The sequence below is a fragment of the Poromitra crassiceps genome (assembly GCF_964638095.1).
Source record: "Poromitra crassiceps genome assembly, chromosome: 13".
NCBI lineage: Eukaryota > Metazoa > Chordata > Actinopteri > Beryciformes > Melamphaidae > Poromitra > Poromitra crassiceps.
The window spans coordinates 33,368,017-33,386,814 of NC_139644.1; the positions used below are offsets into that span (position 1 = coordinate 33,368,017).

General features: G+C 45.2%; 3 protein-coding genes across 3 annotated transcripts; 2 read left to right on the forward strand and 1 right to left on the reverse strand.

The window, feature by feature from the left end:
- Window positions 1–896: 896 nt before the first annotated feature.
- On the forward strand, window positions 897–5,321 carry epor (erythropoietin receptor; the record flags this gene model as incomplete). The annotated part of the gene is made up of 8 exons (XM_083650043.1): window positions 897–996; window positions 1,594–1,729; window positions 2,401–2,567; window positions 3,610–3,761; window positions 3,898–4,054; window positions 4,174–4,261; window positions 4,391–4,478; window positions 4,602–5,321. 8 exons carry the CDS (start codon window positions 897–899, stop codon window positions 5,319–5,321), a joined length of 1,608 nt encoding a protein of 535 aa, XP_083506169.1.
- A 2,418-nt stretch (window positions 5,322–7,739) lies between these two features.
- swsap1 (SWIM-type zinc finger 7 associated protein 1) lies at window positions 7,740–9,797 on the reverse strand. The gene is made up of 2 exons (XM_083648699.1): window positions 9,432–9,797; window positions 7,740–9,020 (listed from the first exon to the last, which is right to left on the reverse strand). The coding sequence occupies exons 1-2, from the start codon at window positions 9,699–9,701 to the stop codon at window positions 8,463–8,465; spliced, it is 828 nt and encodes a 275-aa protein (XP_083504825.1). The 5' UTR covers window positions 9,702–9,797; the 3' UTR covers window positions 7,740–8,462.
- Window positions 9,798–10,105: 308 nt separating this feature from the next.
- On the forward strand, window positions 10,106–18,481 carry znf653 (zinc finger protein 653; the record flags this gene model as incomplete). The annotated part of the gene is made up of 10 exons (XM_083650044.1): window positions 10,106–10,377; window positions 10,704–10,744; window positions 11,407–11,730; window positions 12,501–13,039; window positions 13,754–13,931; window positions 14,096–14,180; window positions 14,353–14,470; window positions 14,585–14,699; window positions 14,782–14,881; window positions 18,120–18,481. The coding sequence occupies 10 exons, from the start codon at window positions 10,106–10,108 to the stop codon at window positions 18,295–18,297; spliced, it is 1,950 nt and encodes a 649-aa protein (XP_083506170.1). The 3' UTR covers window positions 18,298–18,481.
- Between the last annotated feature and the right edge of the window lie 317 nt (window positions 18,482–18,798).

Genomic DNA, 18,798 nt, shown 5'->3' on the forward strand with positions numbered 1-18,798 from the left:
GAATTCCACTAAGCTGTCCCAAAGATGTCCCTCGTCAAAAGCTTATTTTCACCAAGTTCAAAAGTGTCATCAGCCACTGAACTGAAGTGACTCCAGAGTGTCATTGTCTGGAGTTATGACTCAAATGCAGCTTTTCATTGCATCATTACATTCTGTTCAGATTGCACGTCCCCCCTCCTCCTTCGAGTGATGTAAAGAAGCGCTGAAAATGACATTTAAACTGACAGGGATGGGTGGCTACGCCCCCTTATCACGGGACAAGTAACAGTGGCGTCTGCAGCGCAGATAACACCGCGTCAAGCGAAGAAAACATACAGTGTGGTATATGCAGATAAGGAACCGTTTAGGTCTTAGGTGTATGAGGACTGGTTCCATGATGTGCGGTTTGGGTTTCCCATATAGGTCACATGGCCTGATGTTGCACCTCTATGATCACTGAACAGATAAATCAATCAATCTATCTATCTATCTATCTATCTATCTATCTATCTATCTATCCATCCATCCATCCATCCATCCATCCATCCAGCCAGCCAGCCATCCATCCATCCATCCATCCATCCATCCATCCATCCATGCGTCTTTTACGCACGGGACGCATTTGGCTAATGGTGATCACGTGACTTGCCGTTGCAGTTGTAAACATCAATGACCGCCCGCACAAACTGCTCCACCTCTTCTTCGCTGGCTTATAGGAGAAGAAGGTAAACAGCTTCTGCTCCTTATCGCCCAGATGCAGGCGCGTAACCGCGCTGCGCTATCCATGGTATCTCCAAAAACAAGCTGTCACAAGGCGAGAACGACACAAGACGTTAGGGGCAGGTTGTACTCCAGTCAGTGATGCAAAAGGACAACAGAAAGTCAAAAGTCTTTCTGTTCACGGAGAAGACAAAAGGATGACCTGTGTTCACCTGTACCGATTGTTGGCGTTTTCCATGTTATTCTGCGCGCAGACAGCTCCCGTCGTCCAGGGCGCACGAGACTTCGAAAAGAAAGGTAGGATGAATTTTCTATGGAAATTGTCAAAAGGAAGTAAAGTGAACTGGGAGTCTAACATGTGACAGATTATGATCTGGGTTTCAAATTGCGCGACCCAGAACTTCACTGCATAGATCATAGCTGTTTTGAGTCAATTTACACAAGGAACCGATGGACAATCGTATAATAATTATAGGTAAAAAGAAAAAAAAGAAAAAAAAAGTGAAGGCTATGTATGCATGGGTATGTGTGTATATGTATGTACAGTATGTGTGTGTATATGTGTATGTATATGTATATGTAGCTACATACGTATGTGTATATATTATATACTTTGTTTATTTTTGTTTGTATATTGAGGTACAGCCGGATGTTTATATATTTTTTGGTGTGTAATCCCATGTGGGATGGGCCAGAAATGGCATGACACAGAAAAAAAATAATAACTAACTATAGGATTAATTATAGCCGAAGTCTACTAATGATGTAATAAATGTCTAAATATTATATCCAACTTTAAGAAAACCAAAGCAAGCAAACCAAAAAGCCTGATGGTCATGATGTGCCTGTCCACATGGCGGTCATTGACCCTGCTGTTTGCCCTCCCCTCCCCAGTGTCTCTGCTGCTGAGCGAGGAGCCAGAAAACCCCAAATGTTTTGCTGAGGGAAGGAAGGACTTCACCTGCTTCTGGGAGGAAGACGAGGAGAGGGCTGGCTCTGTGGATCAGTACTCCTTCACATACACATACCAGTGAGTCACAGACAGGGGAGTGAATGGCCATGGGTTGAAGACTGATACATGTATTTCTGTTGCCAATATATATGTTTCGTTTTTTTGCCAACGAATTGCAAGAATTCTGTGCTTTCCTCTCTAGAATTGGGTAAAGGTAGTTGTTGACAACCAAAAGGTAAACGGTGAACCACTTGAAGAAAACCACTTGTGATCAAAAAAATGGAGCCAGGAGTCAGAAGTCGTCTTATATGATGTATTTGACACAGATCTCTTGGCCAAGAGATGCACTCTTGTATATTCACGAATGGATACACGGGCTTACATGCCATGAACAGAAAGTCAAAGATACTTATAGTACACACATCAGATTACATCTGTCTTGACGCACATTTGAAGGCTACTCTGTAGACTCAACCTATCTGTTGTTCTGGCGCTGTAGACGGCATAGTGTCAGGGTGACAGGAACCTCCATCAAATTGGAAGTGATGACTGGCTGATATCCAATATTTAATCAAAGGAAAATATTGTCTAAATGATATATTGATCTAACCCTAGAAAAATAGCACCTAACCATTATAGCAGTTGATTGACAATTCCTACTGGCCTCATTCAAGTAGCCAAACACACAAACAGGTTGAAAGCCAAACCTAAAGGACCTGTTGCTAAACCAACCTCCGTCCTGACTATAGGAACGAGAACAGCAGCAGGTGTCCAGTGAGGGCCTTCTCTACAGCGGGCGGGAAGAGGCTATACGTCTGCCATCTGAACCGAACCCAGATGTTTGTCCAGATGGACATCCAAGTGAAGCGGGATGGAATACTGCTCCACAATCGCAGCCTCCTCATCGAGCTCGTCTGTAAGTCATCTTGGTCCGCTCAGTGACCTGCTCGAATTTAACGAGCTGGTAATGAGTGTTCCTTCCCCCACTTTCCTCTTAATACTAGTCATTAGGGAGTGCAGGTCATAATTATTGTGAGCAAGATGGATAGCATTCACTCTCATCCACTGTCTCTCCCCAGATTATATATATTTCAATACATCCTTGTACCAAATATGCATATGACATCATTGTATGTAATTATGGCAGCAGGTGTGTCAGACTGTCCCATCTAACCACACACCTGCTGTCTATATCTACCCACCTGCTGTCTATCTACCCATCTGCTGTCTATCTGCTCACCTCCTGTCTGTCTGCCAACCTCCTGTCTATCTGCCCACCTGCTGTCTATCTGCCCACCTGCTGTCTATCTGCCCACCTGCTGTCTATCTGCTCACCTCCTGTCTATCTGCTCACCTGCTGTCTATCTGCCCACCTCCTGTCTATCTGCTCACCTGCTGTCTATCTGCTCACCTGCTGTCTATCTGCTCACCTCCTGTCTATCTGCTCACCTGCTGTCTATCTGCCCACCTCCTGTCTATCTGCTTACCTCCTGTCTATCTGCTCACCTCCTGTCTATCTGCCCACCTCCTGTCTATCTGCTCACCTGCTGTCTACATGCCCACCTGCTGTCTATCTGCTCACCTGCTGTCTATCTGCCCACCTCCTGTCTATCTGCTCACCTGCTGTCTATCTGCTCACCTGCTGTCTACATGCCCACCTGCTGTCTATCTGCCCACCTGCTGTCTATCTGCTCACCTGCTGTCTATCTGCTCACCTGCTGTCTATCTGCTCACCTCCTGTCTATCTGCTCACCTGGTGTCTACATGCCCACCTGCTGTCTATCTGCTCACCTGCTGTCTATCTGCTCACCTGCTGTCTACATGCCCACCTGCTGTCTATCTGCCCACCTGCTGTCTATCTGCTCACCTCCTGTCTATCTGCTCACCTGCTGTCTATCTGCTCACCTCCTGTCTATCTGCCCACCTGCTGTCTATCTGCCCACCTTCCTGCATGACAGTTCTGCTCGACCCTCCTACTAACGTGACGGTGAGCGGCACGGGTCAGCAGGGCCAGCTGAGCGTGAGCTGGGTGCCTCCTCCTCTCAAGTACATGGACGACAGCATGATGTACGAGGTCAGCTACGCTACGGCGGACAGCCACATGGGGCAGGTATGGGACAGGACACTTCGTTACGAAACACACCTGTGTTGGTGCTTGTTCAAGGCTGAAGCAAAGCACCATGGTTCTGTCTCAACTTGAAGGGGAAGGTGCAGGCGTAGGTTTGAGAGTTTGCCTTGTGTTTCAGGTGGAGGAGGTGCGAGCAGGTGCCGAGCTGATGCTGAGAGACCTGCAGCCAGGCACGCAGTACAAGGTGCGGGTCCGTGTGAAGCTGGACGGGATTAGCTACAACGGCTACTGGAGTGCCTGGAGTGACCCCGTGTTCATGGACACACTGCCTGCAGGTGGGCGTTCACTCACATGGCAAAACACAGTATGCAAAAAATGGATTATGGCTTTTCAAAGAAACACAATGCCATCAGCATGTCAATCATTTGTTGTGGCCATTTTGTGTCCCCTCCAGACCTCGACCCACTCATTGTGTCTCTGATTTTCGTCATCTCTCTCATCCTCACTCTCCTGTCACTCACTGTGCTCCTGTCCCATCGCAGGTCAGACAACCACATGCAACCATGTCGTTATAGCCATTTCACATTGACGGTTGCTGCTGTAACAGCTTTACAATATTAGTGATGGACAAAGACGTGTAAAATGACATTTTGTCTCTGTTGTGTTTTCAGATTTCTCATGAAGAAGCTTTGGCCTGCCATTCCAAACCCTGAGAGCAAGTTCCAAGGTCTCTTTACTGTTTATGGTGGGGACTTTCAAGTAAGAAAAGAAAATACTAGGAAAACCATATCATTATAGGATGTATAGTGTGGTTTGTAAGAAGCCTAGGCACACTTACATCCCCATACCTAGTGCTCATGTCTTCATCCTGTTTGTCCATAGGAGTGGTTAGGCCAGACCAACGGAGGCATGAGGTTGAGTCCAGCTTTCTTCTATTCTGAGGAGTGTCCTTCTTCTCTGGAGGTCCTGTCAGAGCTCAGCCTGAGCCCCTCACTGACCCCCCCGCCTCTGCCCTCCAAAGCCTCCAGGGCCTCAGCCACAGACCGAGAGGAGGATGAGGAGCGAGGGGTGGACAAGGAGAACAGGCTGAAGAGGGTAGATTCAGCCTTGACGGAGGGATGGAGAGAGGCGCCCCACAACCACTGGCTTATGGACCAAATACGGGCATTCCACCAGCATCCCATCCCCTGCTCCCAGTCCTCTCTGCTGGAGTCCCAGGACGCCTACGTCACCCTCAGCGCCAACAACCACAGCAGAGAAGAGCACCTGGACGACATTCTGGAGGAGACCTCGCCCCTGGAAGTGCTTTTTGCCTCCAGACAGACATCGTCTGAATCTCACTCTGACCTGGGCTCGTTACGGCAGAGCTCCGGGTCGGGCCGCCTCTCGTCACAGTCCAGTTTTGAGTACCCAAACCAGACCTGGTCCCCCAAAGGCCCCGGGTACACCTACATGGCGGTGGCGGACTCCGGGGTGTCTATGGATTATAGCCCCATGAGCTCCAGCAGAGTAGACGACATTGGCAAAGTGGCTATTTACGCTAACGAGTACAAGAATGAGATCCCTGGTCACAAAAGACCCTTACTGACAAGGCCAAGCTGAACGACAGCCTGGCTGCAAACTGACTGAGGCTTGAAGCCGGCTATGTGGACGTTCAAGCAAAGCTACTGTTCATTGCCTCTGGTTGACTGTTGCCAAGAGGAATGTAAAAAGGATATAGTCTCTGACTGAAGCAAGAGGCTGACTGACACCAACATGTAAGCTAAAAGACTGGGAAATGCAGAAAGAAGAGTCTGCTAGATGTGGATAAATCATTTCTTTTTTGGTCAAAGAATACAATATCACTTCATGTAAATGGCAGCTGTGGTTTATACTTAAAACACTGATTTAATTGTCTCTATATCAATTTATTTGTATATTGTATGGTCAGTTCATTCGTTTTCTATATCTTGCCAAGTTGACGCAGTGAACTGCATAAGTATTTTGATAATGACTTACGATGATTTGAGCTGTGTAGTGTACTCTTTTATTATTTTGATAATGACTCACAATGATTTGAGCTGTGTAGTGTACTCTTTTATTATTTTGATAATGACTCACGATGATTTGAGCTGTGTAGTGTACTTTTATTATTTTGATAATGACTCACGATGATTTGAGCTGTGTAGTGTACTTTTATTATTTTGATAATGACTTACGATGATTTGAGCTGTGTGACTATTATTTTGAAAGTGAAATGGCATAATGACTGAGGTTGAATTGCAGACTGTGGGCAGCAGTTTGAGGCTACTTACTTTACACCATATTGGATGAACAGCTAATAAGCGTATGCTTGAAATGGACCCTGAACATTGCATCTGCATTGAAATACCCTCAAATGAATGACACAGCCATCGTGTCGGTCAGCATCATTTTACAAATACTAATGAAACTCATTGTATTTGGAAATATGTGTGCCTAATCTGCCTATCATGTATTGCAGTTGTTTCAGAGAATGATCAAATCACTAAGTTGGGACCATTTTCCAAACACAACAACCCTGCATAAATGAAAAGATAGCTGTAGGCTGTGCAGGAAAGCGTTAAGGAGACAATGTTGATGTTCTACTGATTGATAATCTAGTTGCTAGTAACACTTTCTTGTCGTGTTTAATCCACAGGAATAGACCCTTTTCATGGGGGCCATTTTGTGTCGAAAAGGCAGGGTAAACACAGGTGTAAGCAATACACTAATGAGGGTTTCCAACTTCCATAAGTTGGAAACCATCATTAGCGTGTTCTGAAAAGTTTTTCCAGGATTCTAAGGATGATTGTCTGTTGCCATCTTATTGCCACCTAGCAGTACATGTTTGTCTCAGTCTAGACCTGACAATGTCTGCTACATCAACCATTTCAATTCATCCAAGTTTTTTTAACCAAACTGTAAATAGTAAAAATGTAATACTGGTACAGTAAGTTACATTGATAAACCTTTGATGCATGGGGGGGAAAGGATGCAGAAAGAAATTATTTTACATTATAGCTATTCTGCAGCTAGTTTAAAGAAAATTATTTCTAGGTTGACATCCATTTTTGCAACATGAGTTAAACAAAGTGTGACATTTCTCGTTACAGTAAAGATGTTACATTAAGAAACACATTTATAATATTGTAATTATTTACAAAAATACTTAAACTCCACAACCAAGGAGCCATTCTTACAAATTGCTTCAAATTCCAAAATGCAATGTTTTTTTTTAAGTTGTCAACTGCAATTTGTGATTCAATATTTAAAAAGCATAATCTCATTATCATTAATATTTTATTATCAATTGTCTTAGGTGTGTGAATAACATTTTGTCCTCAATAAGAGTGTTCCTATATTATACAAGACATCATTTTGCAAGACGTGTCACTTTGTCACTCAGATGATATGGATGGATATTTCCTTTTTTGGAATTAATATTTAATATTTAGTGACTATTTTCTCCTCAATGCCTTACTTAGGAATAGAGTATAATTGTTTACCATTTCTTTAATTTTAGAAAATGTTTAAATAATCACATTCTCTCTTTATAATGAACTCATTTATTTTCCATTGTTTAAAGTCTTTAATGTGGTAATACTGTGATATTGATTACCGGATCTCAATGTCTCTCATAGGTAATTGTTCCAGTGTTGTAAATTGAGGTCATACAATTTTGCAATGTCTAATTGTGTGAATGTTCAGTAATATGTTAATAAATACCTTTGTGTCATTAAAATGTTGAACTTGTTAAACGTTGTGCCATCTACAGCCATTGTGGTCTTTTGCACTGAAACAAAGGAGAATAAGGACTGCTGGAAGCCTCTGGTATTGCAGCTGGACAGTCACAAGTTGAATGGGTGAACATTTAGGTGCCATCATATTATGTAAGTGAGGATGCAACAAGGCCTGGCAGAAGATTGTACCAGTGGAGTCACGTAGGTTAAAACAGAGGCTAGAACTGCTTTATTAAATCAATGGAACGGCATGGCTGGAAATATTATTGATAATATTATTATTGCTCATAACAGATCAATAATGCACTGCAGAAAATCTTTATCTTAACAAGTCATTTTGTATATAGTCCTCAAATAGTTATTTTCAATTGAAGAAGACTATCAGTCCAGTGAGATAATTTCACTTATTTCCAATGCAAATCAACTTGTTTCAAGAGTTTTGGAGGATCAAGTGTCATTTTCTTGATAGTGGTGCTGCAGTGATCTGACTGATTTAAAAAGGAATGCTGAAACAAGTAACACTGCATTGGAAACATAGAGTTATCTCACTGGCAGAATGTTTCTCTTGTTTTAAGAAACTAGGAGCGCACTCGATTCCTAGGGTGGAGACTCTGGAGATGATGCGCCACTTGTCCTCTCCCCCCTACTTATACTCCCACCACTTACTCTGGAGATGATGCGCCACTTGTCTTATTCTCCATACTTATAATCCAACCACACATCCCAATTGCTCAAGTAACATCACTGACGACATATGAATCCAGAAGGAATGATTTGCTAAGATGGTCCTTTTTTGCAGTGTGGGAACACGTTTGTTAAAGGTTAGTGAAATAAAGGTATCAGTGGCCAAGTCCTATTACTGTACATCTCTTCTCCAACGTGAGTATATACTCACATATTGACCTCTTAAAACAGCGGAGTGCTGAAAATAAACATAAAATCTGGCCCTCAATTATTCACCCACTACATAAGCCACGAAAGTCTTGATCACACATTTACATTTTCAAACCAATGTAAACTCCATTAAACCATTAGGGGAAATGGCCAGCTGCCACTCTTGGGCTACCCCCGGGTGTTTGTCCTCACCACCCTCTGTGATGCCTGTCCCAGAAAGGAAAATGTGCCACACCTCCTGTAGTCTGGCTGCCGTGGCTCCATAGCTTGTGTCTTGGTCCAGAGTGCACCGTACCTGGAAATAGCGGTCCAGGACGGCGAGGACAGAGTCCGGGGCTGAAGGCTCTCCGCCGGCTCGCCCGACCTCTGGCTCCTCCTGGAATGAGGCGATGACGCGACAGGGGGCCAAGCTGGAGCCCCGCTGCTCCAGGACCTGTGTGAGGAAAGCAGCCGTGTCGCACAGCAGCGCAGACACGTGTGCGGCGCAGGACTGCTGCCCCTGGTGGAACCCGGTGTAGCTGCCGCCTCCAGGGCCACGCAGGTAGCCCTCCAGCCGGTCCACTATGATCAGTGAGGGAGGGGTGGGAGGCATGCTGGCTGACTCGTGGAGGCAAGCCACCTGCTGGAGCAACTCCTCCACAGTCCTGGGATAGGAAAACTTGATTTTCTATACACATTGATAGACAAAGAGATGGAGGTTTAGTGAGGAGCTTCTTGGGGCACAATGGTAGGCCTAAATTACCTATAATAATCTTAAAATGTCTGTATGTAGTATGTACACTATAAACAAAAACCTTGATCAACTGTTCAAACACCAGTGGTTTTGCTCCGGGTTTTTGTTCAATATGGCCCCATCTATGTCTTGTTCAGAGATATACAGAAGATATGGGGAGCTTTTGGGGAAGAACTACAAGTTTTCTGTTGATGGACAGAAAATTAATCGACTTTTTTTTTTTTTATATATAATCGATTTAATTTAATTAGAGAAAGTGAGTGTGACAGCCACTGACTACACCAGTGACATAACAGCATTGATAATGCTGCATTATCAAGTAGAACATGTGAATAAAGTGGTTACCTTCAAACTGTCTGGGCTCAGGTTGGGAAAGCAGTTTTGAAGAGAGACCGGGAGGCTCTGAATTTGAGTTTGTGTGAAGAATAATACTTTCATCCCCAGCTCGGAGGCGGCTGTCACGGCCGCGAGCAGCAGCAAAGAGCGGCTGATGCTGTGATCCCCGACCATCAGCGTACTGCAGGTTGTCTTTGACGGACAAATGAGCTTGAACTCCTTCGTTAGACCCGTTTGTGGGATAAAAGTCCTAAACACATGTGTCAAAATATCGGTCATGCTGCTTGTGCTGCGATACGGTTAACTTTTTTGCCAGTTATCCTATCTGAATGATGTTACTTGTCCCCGTGTTCGCTCGCTGCAATGTTCCCCGCATGTTTGTTTACATGTTGCACGTGGGTGTTCGGGCTAATAGGTCCGTGCGGAACAAACTGTGTGGTGTAGCGTTCCGCCCCGGTGTTTCTCAAAGTTAACAGCAGACATGTTACTTGGTAATTATCTCGGTACACACTGGTGCGAGAGTTAAACGTGTATATGGTTACCCATCAAAGTTAACGAACCCACAAGGTGAAACTAAAGGCAGCGAAAGCGTTTCTATTCACGCTTCCTGTTAGGGCTGAATGGGGCTGACACAGCTTCCGTAGTCGGCTAAAATCATCACAACAACAGCTGTTGTTGGCAAGATGGCGGATCGCTTTGCAGCAGAGTTGGAGGCACAAGTGAAAGGGGTTTTGAGGCGCTGCAGAGGCCGGCCCAGGCTCACGGACTCTGACCGGGCACAGAGGCGCCTGGAGTCCCGGAAGAAGTACGACGTGAGGAGAGTCTACCTCGGAGAGTCGCACAAGCTGTGGAGTGAGCTCCGCAGGCGGACGAGTCTGAGTGATGCTGGACTGGCCGAGTATCTCATCTTGCTCAACTCTACATATGGAGAGAAATACCAGGAACAACACTGCGGGTAGGCCACGGCAACGCGCTGACCAGTTCATTTCAATTTGTATTAATTCTAGCTCACTGGGTGATGCAGGGTCGCATAGTGGTCGTTCATAGTGGTTGTTCATGAAATATCTCCCCATTCTGTCAGCCGCTAGCCTCAACGCGAGACTCAGCCTTCATCCTTCAAGGCTGAGTCTCGCGACACGTTGAGGCTAGTCAGCCGCCAAAGTGTTGGCACCTTGACCAGTTTTTGGGGCTTCATTGTGCATCTGTTGTAAAAAGTGCTTTAGTCTACGCAGCCAGTGCCCAAATTGTTTCCCATTCACTGGATATGATTCTGTCTTCTAGGCAGCAGATTGCCCCAGAGGCGTCAGTAAAACCAAAAAAAGGTGAGTCAAGTTAATTTCCAAGCTTTCATCAGTCAGTATATAAATGGGAGCTAGGACTCTGTCTGTTTGTTTCTCTGTCTGTCCCACTGATGGCATCATCAGTGATGTCATAATCATCAGTGGCTGATGTCATCAGTGATGTCATACATAGGCATTGTGACATGCAAGGCCTCACAGCAGCCGAGCTGCGCAGCGGGCGAGCTGTGGGGCCAGCTCGGCAAGCTGCTGGACAGGTGAGGCCGTGCAGCGGCCGAGCCTAGGAATCGAGCGCGCGAGATGCCTAGTGTTTCAAAAAGACACAAGACCGAGAATGAGCCTATCTAGTTGCAAGAATTAATCATAACATAAGATGCAATACAGTATTCAACCAAATGAAACACAAGGAAGCAAAACAAAACACAAGACACAAAATTGCATGTTGGAAATACATACAGGTGCATGTATCCTACTTACTGTAGCCTAGCCTAACTGGAACCACCAACCTTCAGGTAAGAAAATGAAGGAACTCACAAGTAAAACCTAATAAGGAAAAAATAATCAAAGAAAACTTGGGTGGGCCAATTCAAAGAGGAAGTGTTGTTGCCCCACCAAGGCATGTGAATAATTCCCATCAAAACTCCCAAATAATTCACCCTTCTTGCGTGACTCTTGTCGTTCGGCAGGGAGGAAGGAGCGTGTGTCCAGCCTGCAGAGCCTGGTGTGTTGGTATCAGGAGCACTCCCAGTCCTGCCCTCACGAGCCCCAACTCAGGGTCCTGCGGCCCCAGCCCAGCCTCTCCACCACTGCTATCTGGCAGTGTGATGCCAACCACTCATTTGTGCAGTACCTCTTCTCACCACCGAGGGAGGCAAGTGACTCTGAGAATGATGGGGGAGTGAACAGCGAGGCTGATGGAGAGAGAGCAGCCAAGTTAGATGTACCAGAGGCTGAAGGCATTGTGACCCGGAAGAGAAGAAAAGAGGCAAATGCTCACAGATGCTTCAAAGGTACAGTGAGACATAGGTACATAAAAAAGACACCAGCTGCAAAATCCCCCAATTCACCATCCATTTTCACAATTTTACCAACCCCATCATGATTAAGTTATTTGATCCCATTCCCACTGAATTGAGCCAAGATAGCCTGTTTTTGCTCTTGACCTGGTCTGCATTATTTGTTATCACTCTGGCAAAGTGGGGAAAACAGTTAATTCCCCCAAACGACATATCTCTGAACTAGCTCTTAAAGGCCGGCTTTACCGTGGGGAATATGAATATATATTAATTCTTAAAAAATCTTAAATTTCGAATCCGTTGAAATTTTTGAAATTGCTTGTTCACAGCCAGAGAAAAAAAAAAAATTGGGCCAGGTGACGCGTTTCGCGTCATCTGGGCCAAGTCCGCCTTGCAATTTGGAGGCATTTTTTTTTTTTTTTTTTTTTTTTTTTTTTTTTCTCTGGCTGTGAACAAGCAATTTCAAAAATTTCAACGGATTCGAAATTTAAGATTTTTTAAGAATTAATATATATTCATATTCCCCACGGTAAAGCCGGCCTTTAACCAAATCACACACAATTAGACTATTCTATGTGACCTCCTTTTGATAACATGTAATAACCGATGTCATATTTTTTCACTTCCATTCACTGAGCCTCCCCTGAAACTGTTTGGAGCCCCCCTGGGGAGGCCTGCCTCCCTCTTTGAAAACCTCTGCCCTAAATGATCTATATTACTTGATCACCCAGTGTCTTCAAATTATTTGTCTGCTTTATCTCTAGATGTGGGAGAACATATGGATGTATCTGGAGTACAAGATACAGCTATGAGCCCCATGGAAGAGGCCACCGCTCTCAACCACCAGCCCGGTATGGAGGCCCCATCTGCGGACATCCCGCTGACAGAGCAGCCCGTCTGGGAGATGGAGATGGGAATGGAGAGACAGCAGGGCTCTGATGGAGCAGCATTTCACTCGGCAGCAGAGTCCATCAGCTCAGAGGACGAGGCCGAGGACCTGAGTAGAGACAAAGGCGAAGAAGGAGGGGGAGATGGAAGACTCGGAGATGAAGGGATCAGGACAATAGCGGATGGTTATGAGTGTGTTAGAGTGAGCGAATCCTTAGCTGATAAACTGGAGAAGACCGACGAGGACTCTGCGCTGTCGCAGAGCTTGAACGATTCGGTTGGACTGGGCTCTCACCCGGACCTGCCGCCCGTGCAGGTGGCAGAGCAGGGAGAGCTGTTCCACCCTCGGACGCTGCAGACGGTGCTGACCAGCTGTGAGCTTCCAGGCCAAAGGGCAACGCTGGAAGGATCACAGGTAGATAAACGAGAAGCATTTGAGTATACGATGGAGACGTTCAAAGGAAGTTTTATCCTTCCTATTAAAGGGATAGTTCTGATTTTTTAATGCAGGGTTGTATGAGGTGCTTGCCGACAGTCAGTGTACTACATGCAGTAGAATGCAGCCAGCGCGGTAATAGTTTGGAGTTTGGAGTCAGTAGCAAAAAACGTAAAAAGCAAAATGCCTTTATAATACTGCACACGTGCCATAATCCAAATCTCTACCAGCCCTGAGATGCCAAGTTGACTTGAAAATGTTATTTACACCCTGTTTGTTTTTAGCTGAAATCTGCACTGTAACAGGTGGTGCCAGCACCCCAATTTAGTACTTCCATCCCCTGGATACAGTGCAGATTTCAGGTAAAAACAGGGTGTAAATGACATTTTTTCAAGTCAACTTAGCATCTCAGGGCTTGTGGAGACTTGGATTATGCCAGGTGAGCAGTACACTACACTATATGTGATTTCAAGCGTGCTTGTCATCATCAGTTGTGTGTCATGATATCCCCATATTATGACTGAAAGACGATAAATAAATGATAATGTCAAATTATCGTCCAGCTCCGTCAACATGCAGTAGGTGTAGCTGGTAACCACAAAGTGCACTGTTGATTCTCCTGATGTCCTGGTGAGCGTCCAAAGCTCTCTGCCCTGGTTGTCACATTTTCACACGACTTCCTCTTATTCCCAGTTAATTATCATCACTGGCCCCAGTTATGAGGCTTTGGCGTCAGAAGGCATCCATCTCAACATGGGAGGTGGAGACGTGGAGGAGGTCACCTGCACTGTCATCGAAGGCGTCACCTACAACCAGGTCTGCCAATCAGACACGGACCTAAGGATGGCAGAGGAGGAAGACTCCATCACAGGTCTGGTATATTAAGAATTGGCCTCACATTCTCTGAGAATTACTTTATAGCCTCACTTCATGTGATAGATTGTGCTTTGAGCATTTGCAGTGTGAGCTTTTCCTATTGATAAATGCTAGCTGTATCAGAGTCATTTTGTAATCATCACACTGTGTTCTCCTCAGGTTTGAGTGAGAAGCAGCTGCTGCAGCCCACTGTTGAGCCTCTGGAGCTGAGCAGTGAGAGAGAGATGCAGAGGAGTGTGAGCAGGTTAGTGGCCCACACACTTGGTTGGTGGTAGGTGGAGATGATGTAGGTGGAGATGCCTCCAAGACACAAGTGGGAAGGTTTGGAGGCTATACGAGTTCAATAGAGACTGTAATCACCAACCTCTACTTATATAGCCCTCTGAAGACTAACCATGCATTCTCTTTTTTCGTAGTGTCAGGTCAAGGAGGAACAGGCGAGGTCCTGTCATCGAGGCAGATGGTATGCTCAAGATGTTCCACTGTCCCTATGAGGGCTGCAGTCAAGTCTATGTAGCGATTAGCAGCTTTCAGGTAGAGAACACACCTTTTTCGTTCATGCTCGACACTGGATTTCAGCTAGCAAGCAAGTGTGTATTGGTTGGTTTAAAATAACAATAATCTCTTTGTGTGAAATTGTCTCTGTAGAACCACGTGAACCTCGTTCACAGGAAAGGGAGAACCAAGGTTTGCCCCCACCCAGGCTGTGGGAAAAAGTTCTACCTGTCAAACCATCTACATCGTCACATGATCATCCATTCAGGTAGGTTGACAGACTCACACTTTAAACTCCAGACATGCCAGAGTCTAGAAACCCCAAAATGCCATAGATCTTTTTTCTGCAGGGGTCCGAGATTTCATCTGCGAGACGTGCGGGAAATCATTTAAACGTAAGAATCACCTGGAGGTTCACAGGCGGACCCACACAGGAGAAACACCGCTTCAGTAAGTTACTACGGCTGAACTCAAGGCTTAGCATTAAGCTTCTGTGCACTGGGCAATTTAGACTGAATTTACAATGCCCAGCAAGCTCTATCTCGAACCATCTATTTATTTATCTGATAGGTTCGACATAATGTTCATAATTAAGTTGCACTTACTGTGTACTGTATGTCATAATATGAGCATCAGCGCATAAAACCCTGGGTTCTTGTCCCACATTGTGAGATTTGTGATGATTTTGGTCATCAATGTCTATGACATCATCAGTGATGTCAGTCGATCATCAGTGATGGTCAGAGCAAATGTGATGTCACTGATGATGTCACAATGTCTGACATCATCAGTGATGTCACTTGCAAGTTTGACGTCGTCATGTCTATGACATCATCAGTGATGTCACTCGAGCACTCGATGATGTCATCAGTGATGGTCACATCTATGGCAGTGGTACTTGTCCCACATTGTGAGATTTGTGATGATTTTGGTCATCAATGTCTATGACATCATCAGTGATGTCAGTCGATCATCAGTGATGGTCAGAGCAAATGTGATGTCACTGATGATGTCACAATGTCTGACATCATCAGTGATGTCACTTGCAAGTTTGATGTCGTCATGTCTATGACATCATCAGTGATGTCACTCGAGCACTCGATGATGTCATCAGTGATGGTCACATCTATGGCAGTGGTACTCGATCGGGCTACTAAAGTATAATTCATTCTTTCTAAGTGAGACAGGGAAAAAGGTCACTTCAGATAATACCATAAGAGGCATCTAATGCATTCTTTGCATTCTAATGTCTGGTGTGAACTGATGTACTTTAGAGCTGTCCATTGTCTGAACAGGGTCAGGCCCAGGTGATCCGATCACCTGGGTGATTGAAAACATCTGCTTGACAACAAGGGTGCAAGCGCAAATAAGCAACTACACTTTAGAAGCAAGTCCCGACTTTACAGGAAGAACAAACCCAAAGTCACTATAATAAACAGAATTGGCAACTGTGACCAGATCATGTGTGACATATCAGCAGGAGATTGATTACATCTATCACACAATACATCATCATCTTAGTTAAGATTGGCTAAGTGGCGGGCGGTGGCCGTGTCATCAGTGTCATCAGATGATCCAATCACCTGGGCGATCACTGTGTGTATGGGGGAAGGGGAGAGGTTGTGGACGACGTATCACAATACATTCAAAATACATACTACAACATGCGCTGGGACGCGTCATCAGTGATGTTAGCTGGGGTCGTAAGGTGTTTCGGGTCTGTCAACATCATTCACCCTCGCCCAGCAGACCCAGCCGAGGCCGATTAAAACCCCGACCCTCGTCCCGGAAGCAGCCGCTCACGGATCAGCCTTCCTACTCTATCTGCAACGTTGCCCGCGGAAAGGCTGATCACGCCCAATCCGCTGCAATAGAGCTAGTGCTACACCGCAGTATTGAAAGACCCTTCGGTGCATGGAGGCTCAGGCCCTGTGGGTTTCTCCCGGCCGCTCTCCTCCTTCGTCTCAGCAGACCCTCCCTGGGGAAAAGGCAATCCTACCATGCCGTACCATCATGGCGTACCATGGGCAGAGAGGATGCCTCAAGAAGGCCTGTGCGCTGCACGTCATTCGCCTGCGCCGAGCACCTCACTCTAGCCTCACTCTAGCCAGGCCGCGCCGATCTTTACATCATCCTTATTAAAATTGGCTAAGTGGGGCGGCGGCGGTGTGTGTCACAATTATGTCATCAGTGATGTCACTTGAGCAATTGGGATGTCATCAGTGATGTCACTCGAGCAACTGTGATGTCACTCAGGCAGTTGTGATCTCATCAGCGATCACTCGAGCAACTTTTATACCTTTTAGAAGTGTTTTCTAAAAAAATCGCGTTAAAATAAAACACATTTACGTTCCAAAACTCATAAAAGTTATTACAGATTATCCTGCTGAACCCAAATTTGCGCTCCCATAAACTTTTGTTAACCACAGACAGACCTTATTTTATGCATTTAAGTGAAATCCCAATTCTACAACCCCATTCACTTTTCCCCTGACGATCCCGGAAGTATACTTACGGACTCATTCCTGCAGTTCTCTATAGAGAGTTGATTTAAGTTAATTGTGGACCAGTGATTCATTTGTGCATGAATGACATCACCGGTCTACAACTTAACTCAAATCAACTGTTAATGTTTACAGTTTTTGGATGTGTGTGAGATCATGTGCACATTTCGGTGGAGTTCTCCTTTAAGATCAGACTATATGGAAAACGCCAGGTTCCAGTGACTGGAGCCGAAAAGTAAAGTGTTTGGAGCACAAAATAGTGCTTGAATTGATTCCAGGGCACGGCAGGGCAGGTAGTGGCGTAGGTTTAGAGGTTGATTCCAGGGCAGGTAGACAGTGGAGTAGGTTTAGAGGTTGATTCCAGGGCAGGTAGACAGTGGAGTAGGTTTAGAGGTTGATTCCAGGGCAGGTAGACAGTGGAGTAGGTTTAGAGGTTGATTCCAGGGCAGGTAGACAGTGGAGTAGGTTTAGAGGTTGATTCCAGGGCAGGTAGACAGTGGAGTAGGTTTAGAGGTTGATTCCAGGGCAGGTAGTGGCGTAGGTTTAGAGGTTATGGCCTTCAATTGCAGCAAAACTCTGGAATAAAAGGCGATATGCTTCTTTTGCAGTCAATATTGGATGATCCTAAGGGTACCAGACCAGTAGTAAAACCGTAAATTCGGTAATGCTAAACCACCAAGTGACTTGGGTCTCAGTAAAAGCTGTTGACATAATCTGTATGTTTTTTTTATTTTTATTTAAGTGAGCATCTTGTACTGTGCTTTGCTGGAAGCATTCTACCCACAGCACGCTCACAAGCAAAGTTGGAACTGAGCAAGAATAATGTATTTCACCTGCATTATAATTGAGATATGAACCTGTAGTATCATTTCACTGACAAAGATGGCAGATTTATAGGAACTTGAAATATTGTGCGCTTTGCGCACCCATTTCTAGCTTGCCGTGATAATTACTAGGTCGTGTTAGAATTTCTAGCTTTGCAGAACCCCTCTGCCTTATTATTAGTGAGATAGTTAGGCTTTTGATCATGCAACTTGCCACAACTAGTTCTCACTGAGAATGAGGATTTTATTTGAATGTGGATAAGCGTTGATCTATAAATGCATCACACTTCACAACCATCTACATGACCATCCGTCCCCTCTGTCTTCTTCTTCTGCTCCTTCCACCTTGCCTTCCTTCAGATGTGAGATCTGTGGCTACCAGTGTCGCCAGCGCGCCTCCCTCAACTGGCACATGAAGAAGCACACTTCAGAGGCCCACTACAACTTCACCTGCGAGTACTGCGGCAAGAGGTTCGAGAAGCTGGACAGCGTGAAATTCCACAAGCTAAAGAGCCATCCGGACAAGCAGGTGACCTGAGGCGCTGTAACACTGCCGGTAGGAGAGAACAATACCACACAAAAAGAAACAAAGATGGCCCTCAGACACAGAAGGAAGACATGAATTGAAGTTAATTTGCTGTGCTTGGTGCTCTAGCCTGCCCTCTGGTGTTCAGGATGACCTCTAATGTCTTTACAGAGGCGGTTGATAGCAAGATATCAAGTTGCCCAAAGGTCTCAGAGCAGTACGGGACACAAGCTGTTTCAGAGTCCGAGGCTCAGAAGAGGATTTGAACACATTTGGTACTGGGGGGAAGTGGGCTCAAAAGAAGTTTACATTGTCTTATATTGTTTCTCTATGCACTAGTGGTTCCCAAAATGGGGGGTACGTACCCCTAGGGGTACCTGGAGGTACTACAGGGTATACTTGAGAGAAAGGGGAAAATGGAAGAATGTAAGAATAAATCATGAAAATAAACGAAACGCTAAAATAAATCTGCTCAAGAGGCACTAATTGCAACTCTTCCACTCCATTTCTTAT

Coding starts and splice junctions, on each gene's coding strand:
- swsap1 (XM_083648699.1), bottom strand. CDS start 9,701: ATGACCGATATTTTGACACATGTGTTTAGGACTTTTATCCCACAAACG. Junction 9,021..9,431: donor TGAGCCCAGACAGTTTGAAG/GTAACCACTTTA, acceptor CAATGTGTATAG/AAAATCAAGTTTTCCTATCC.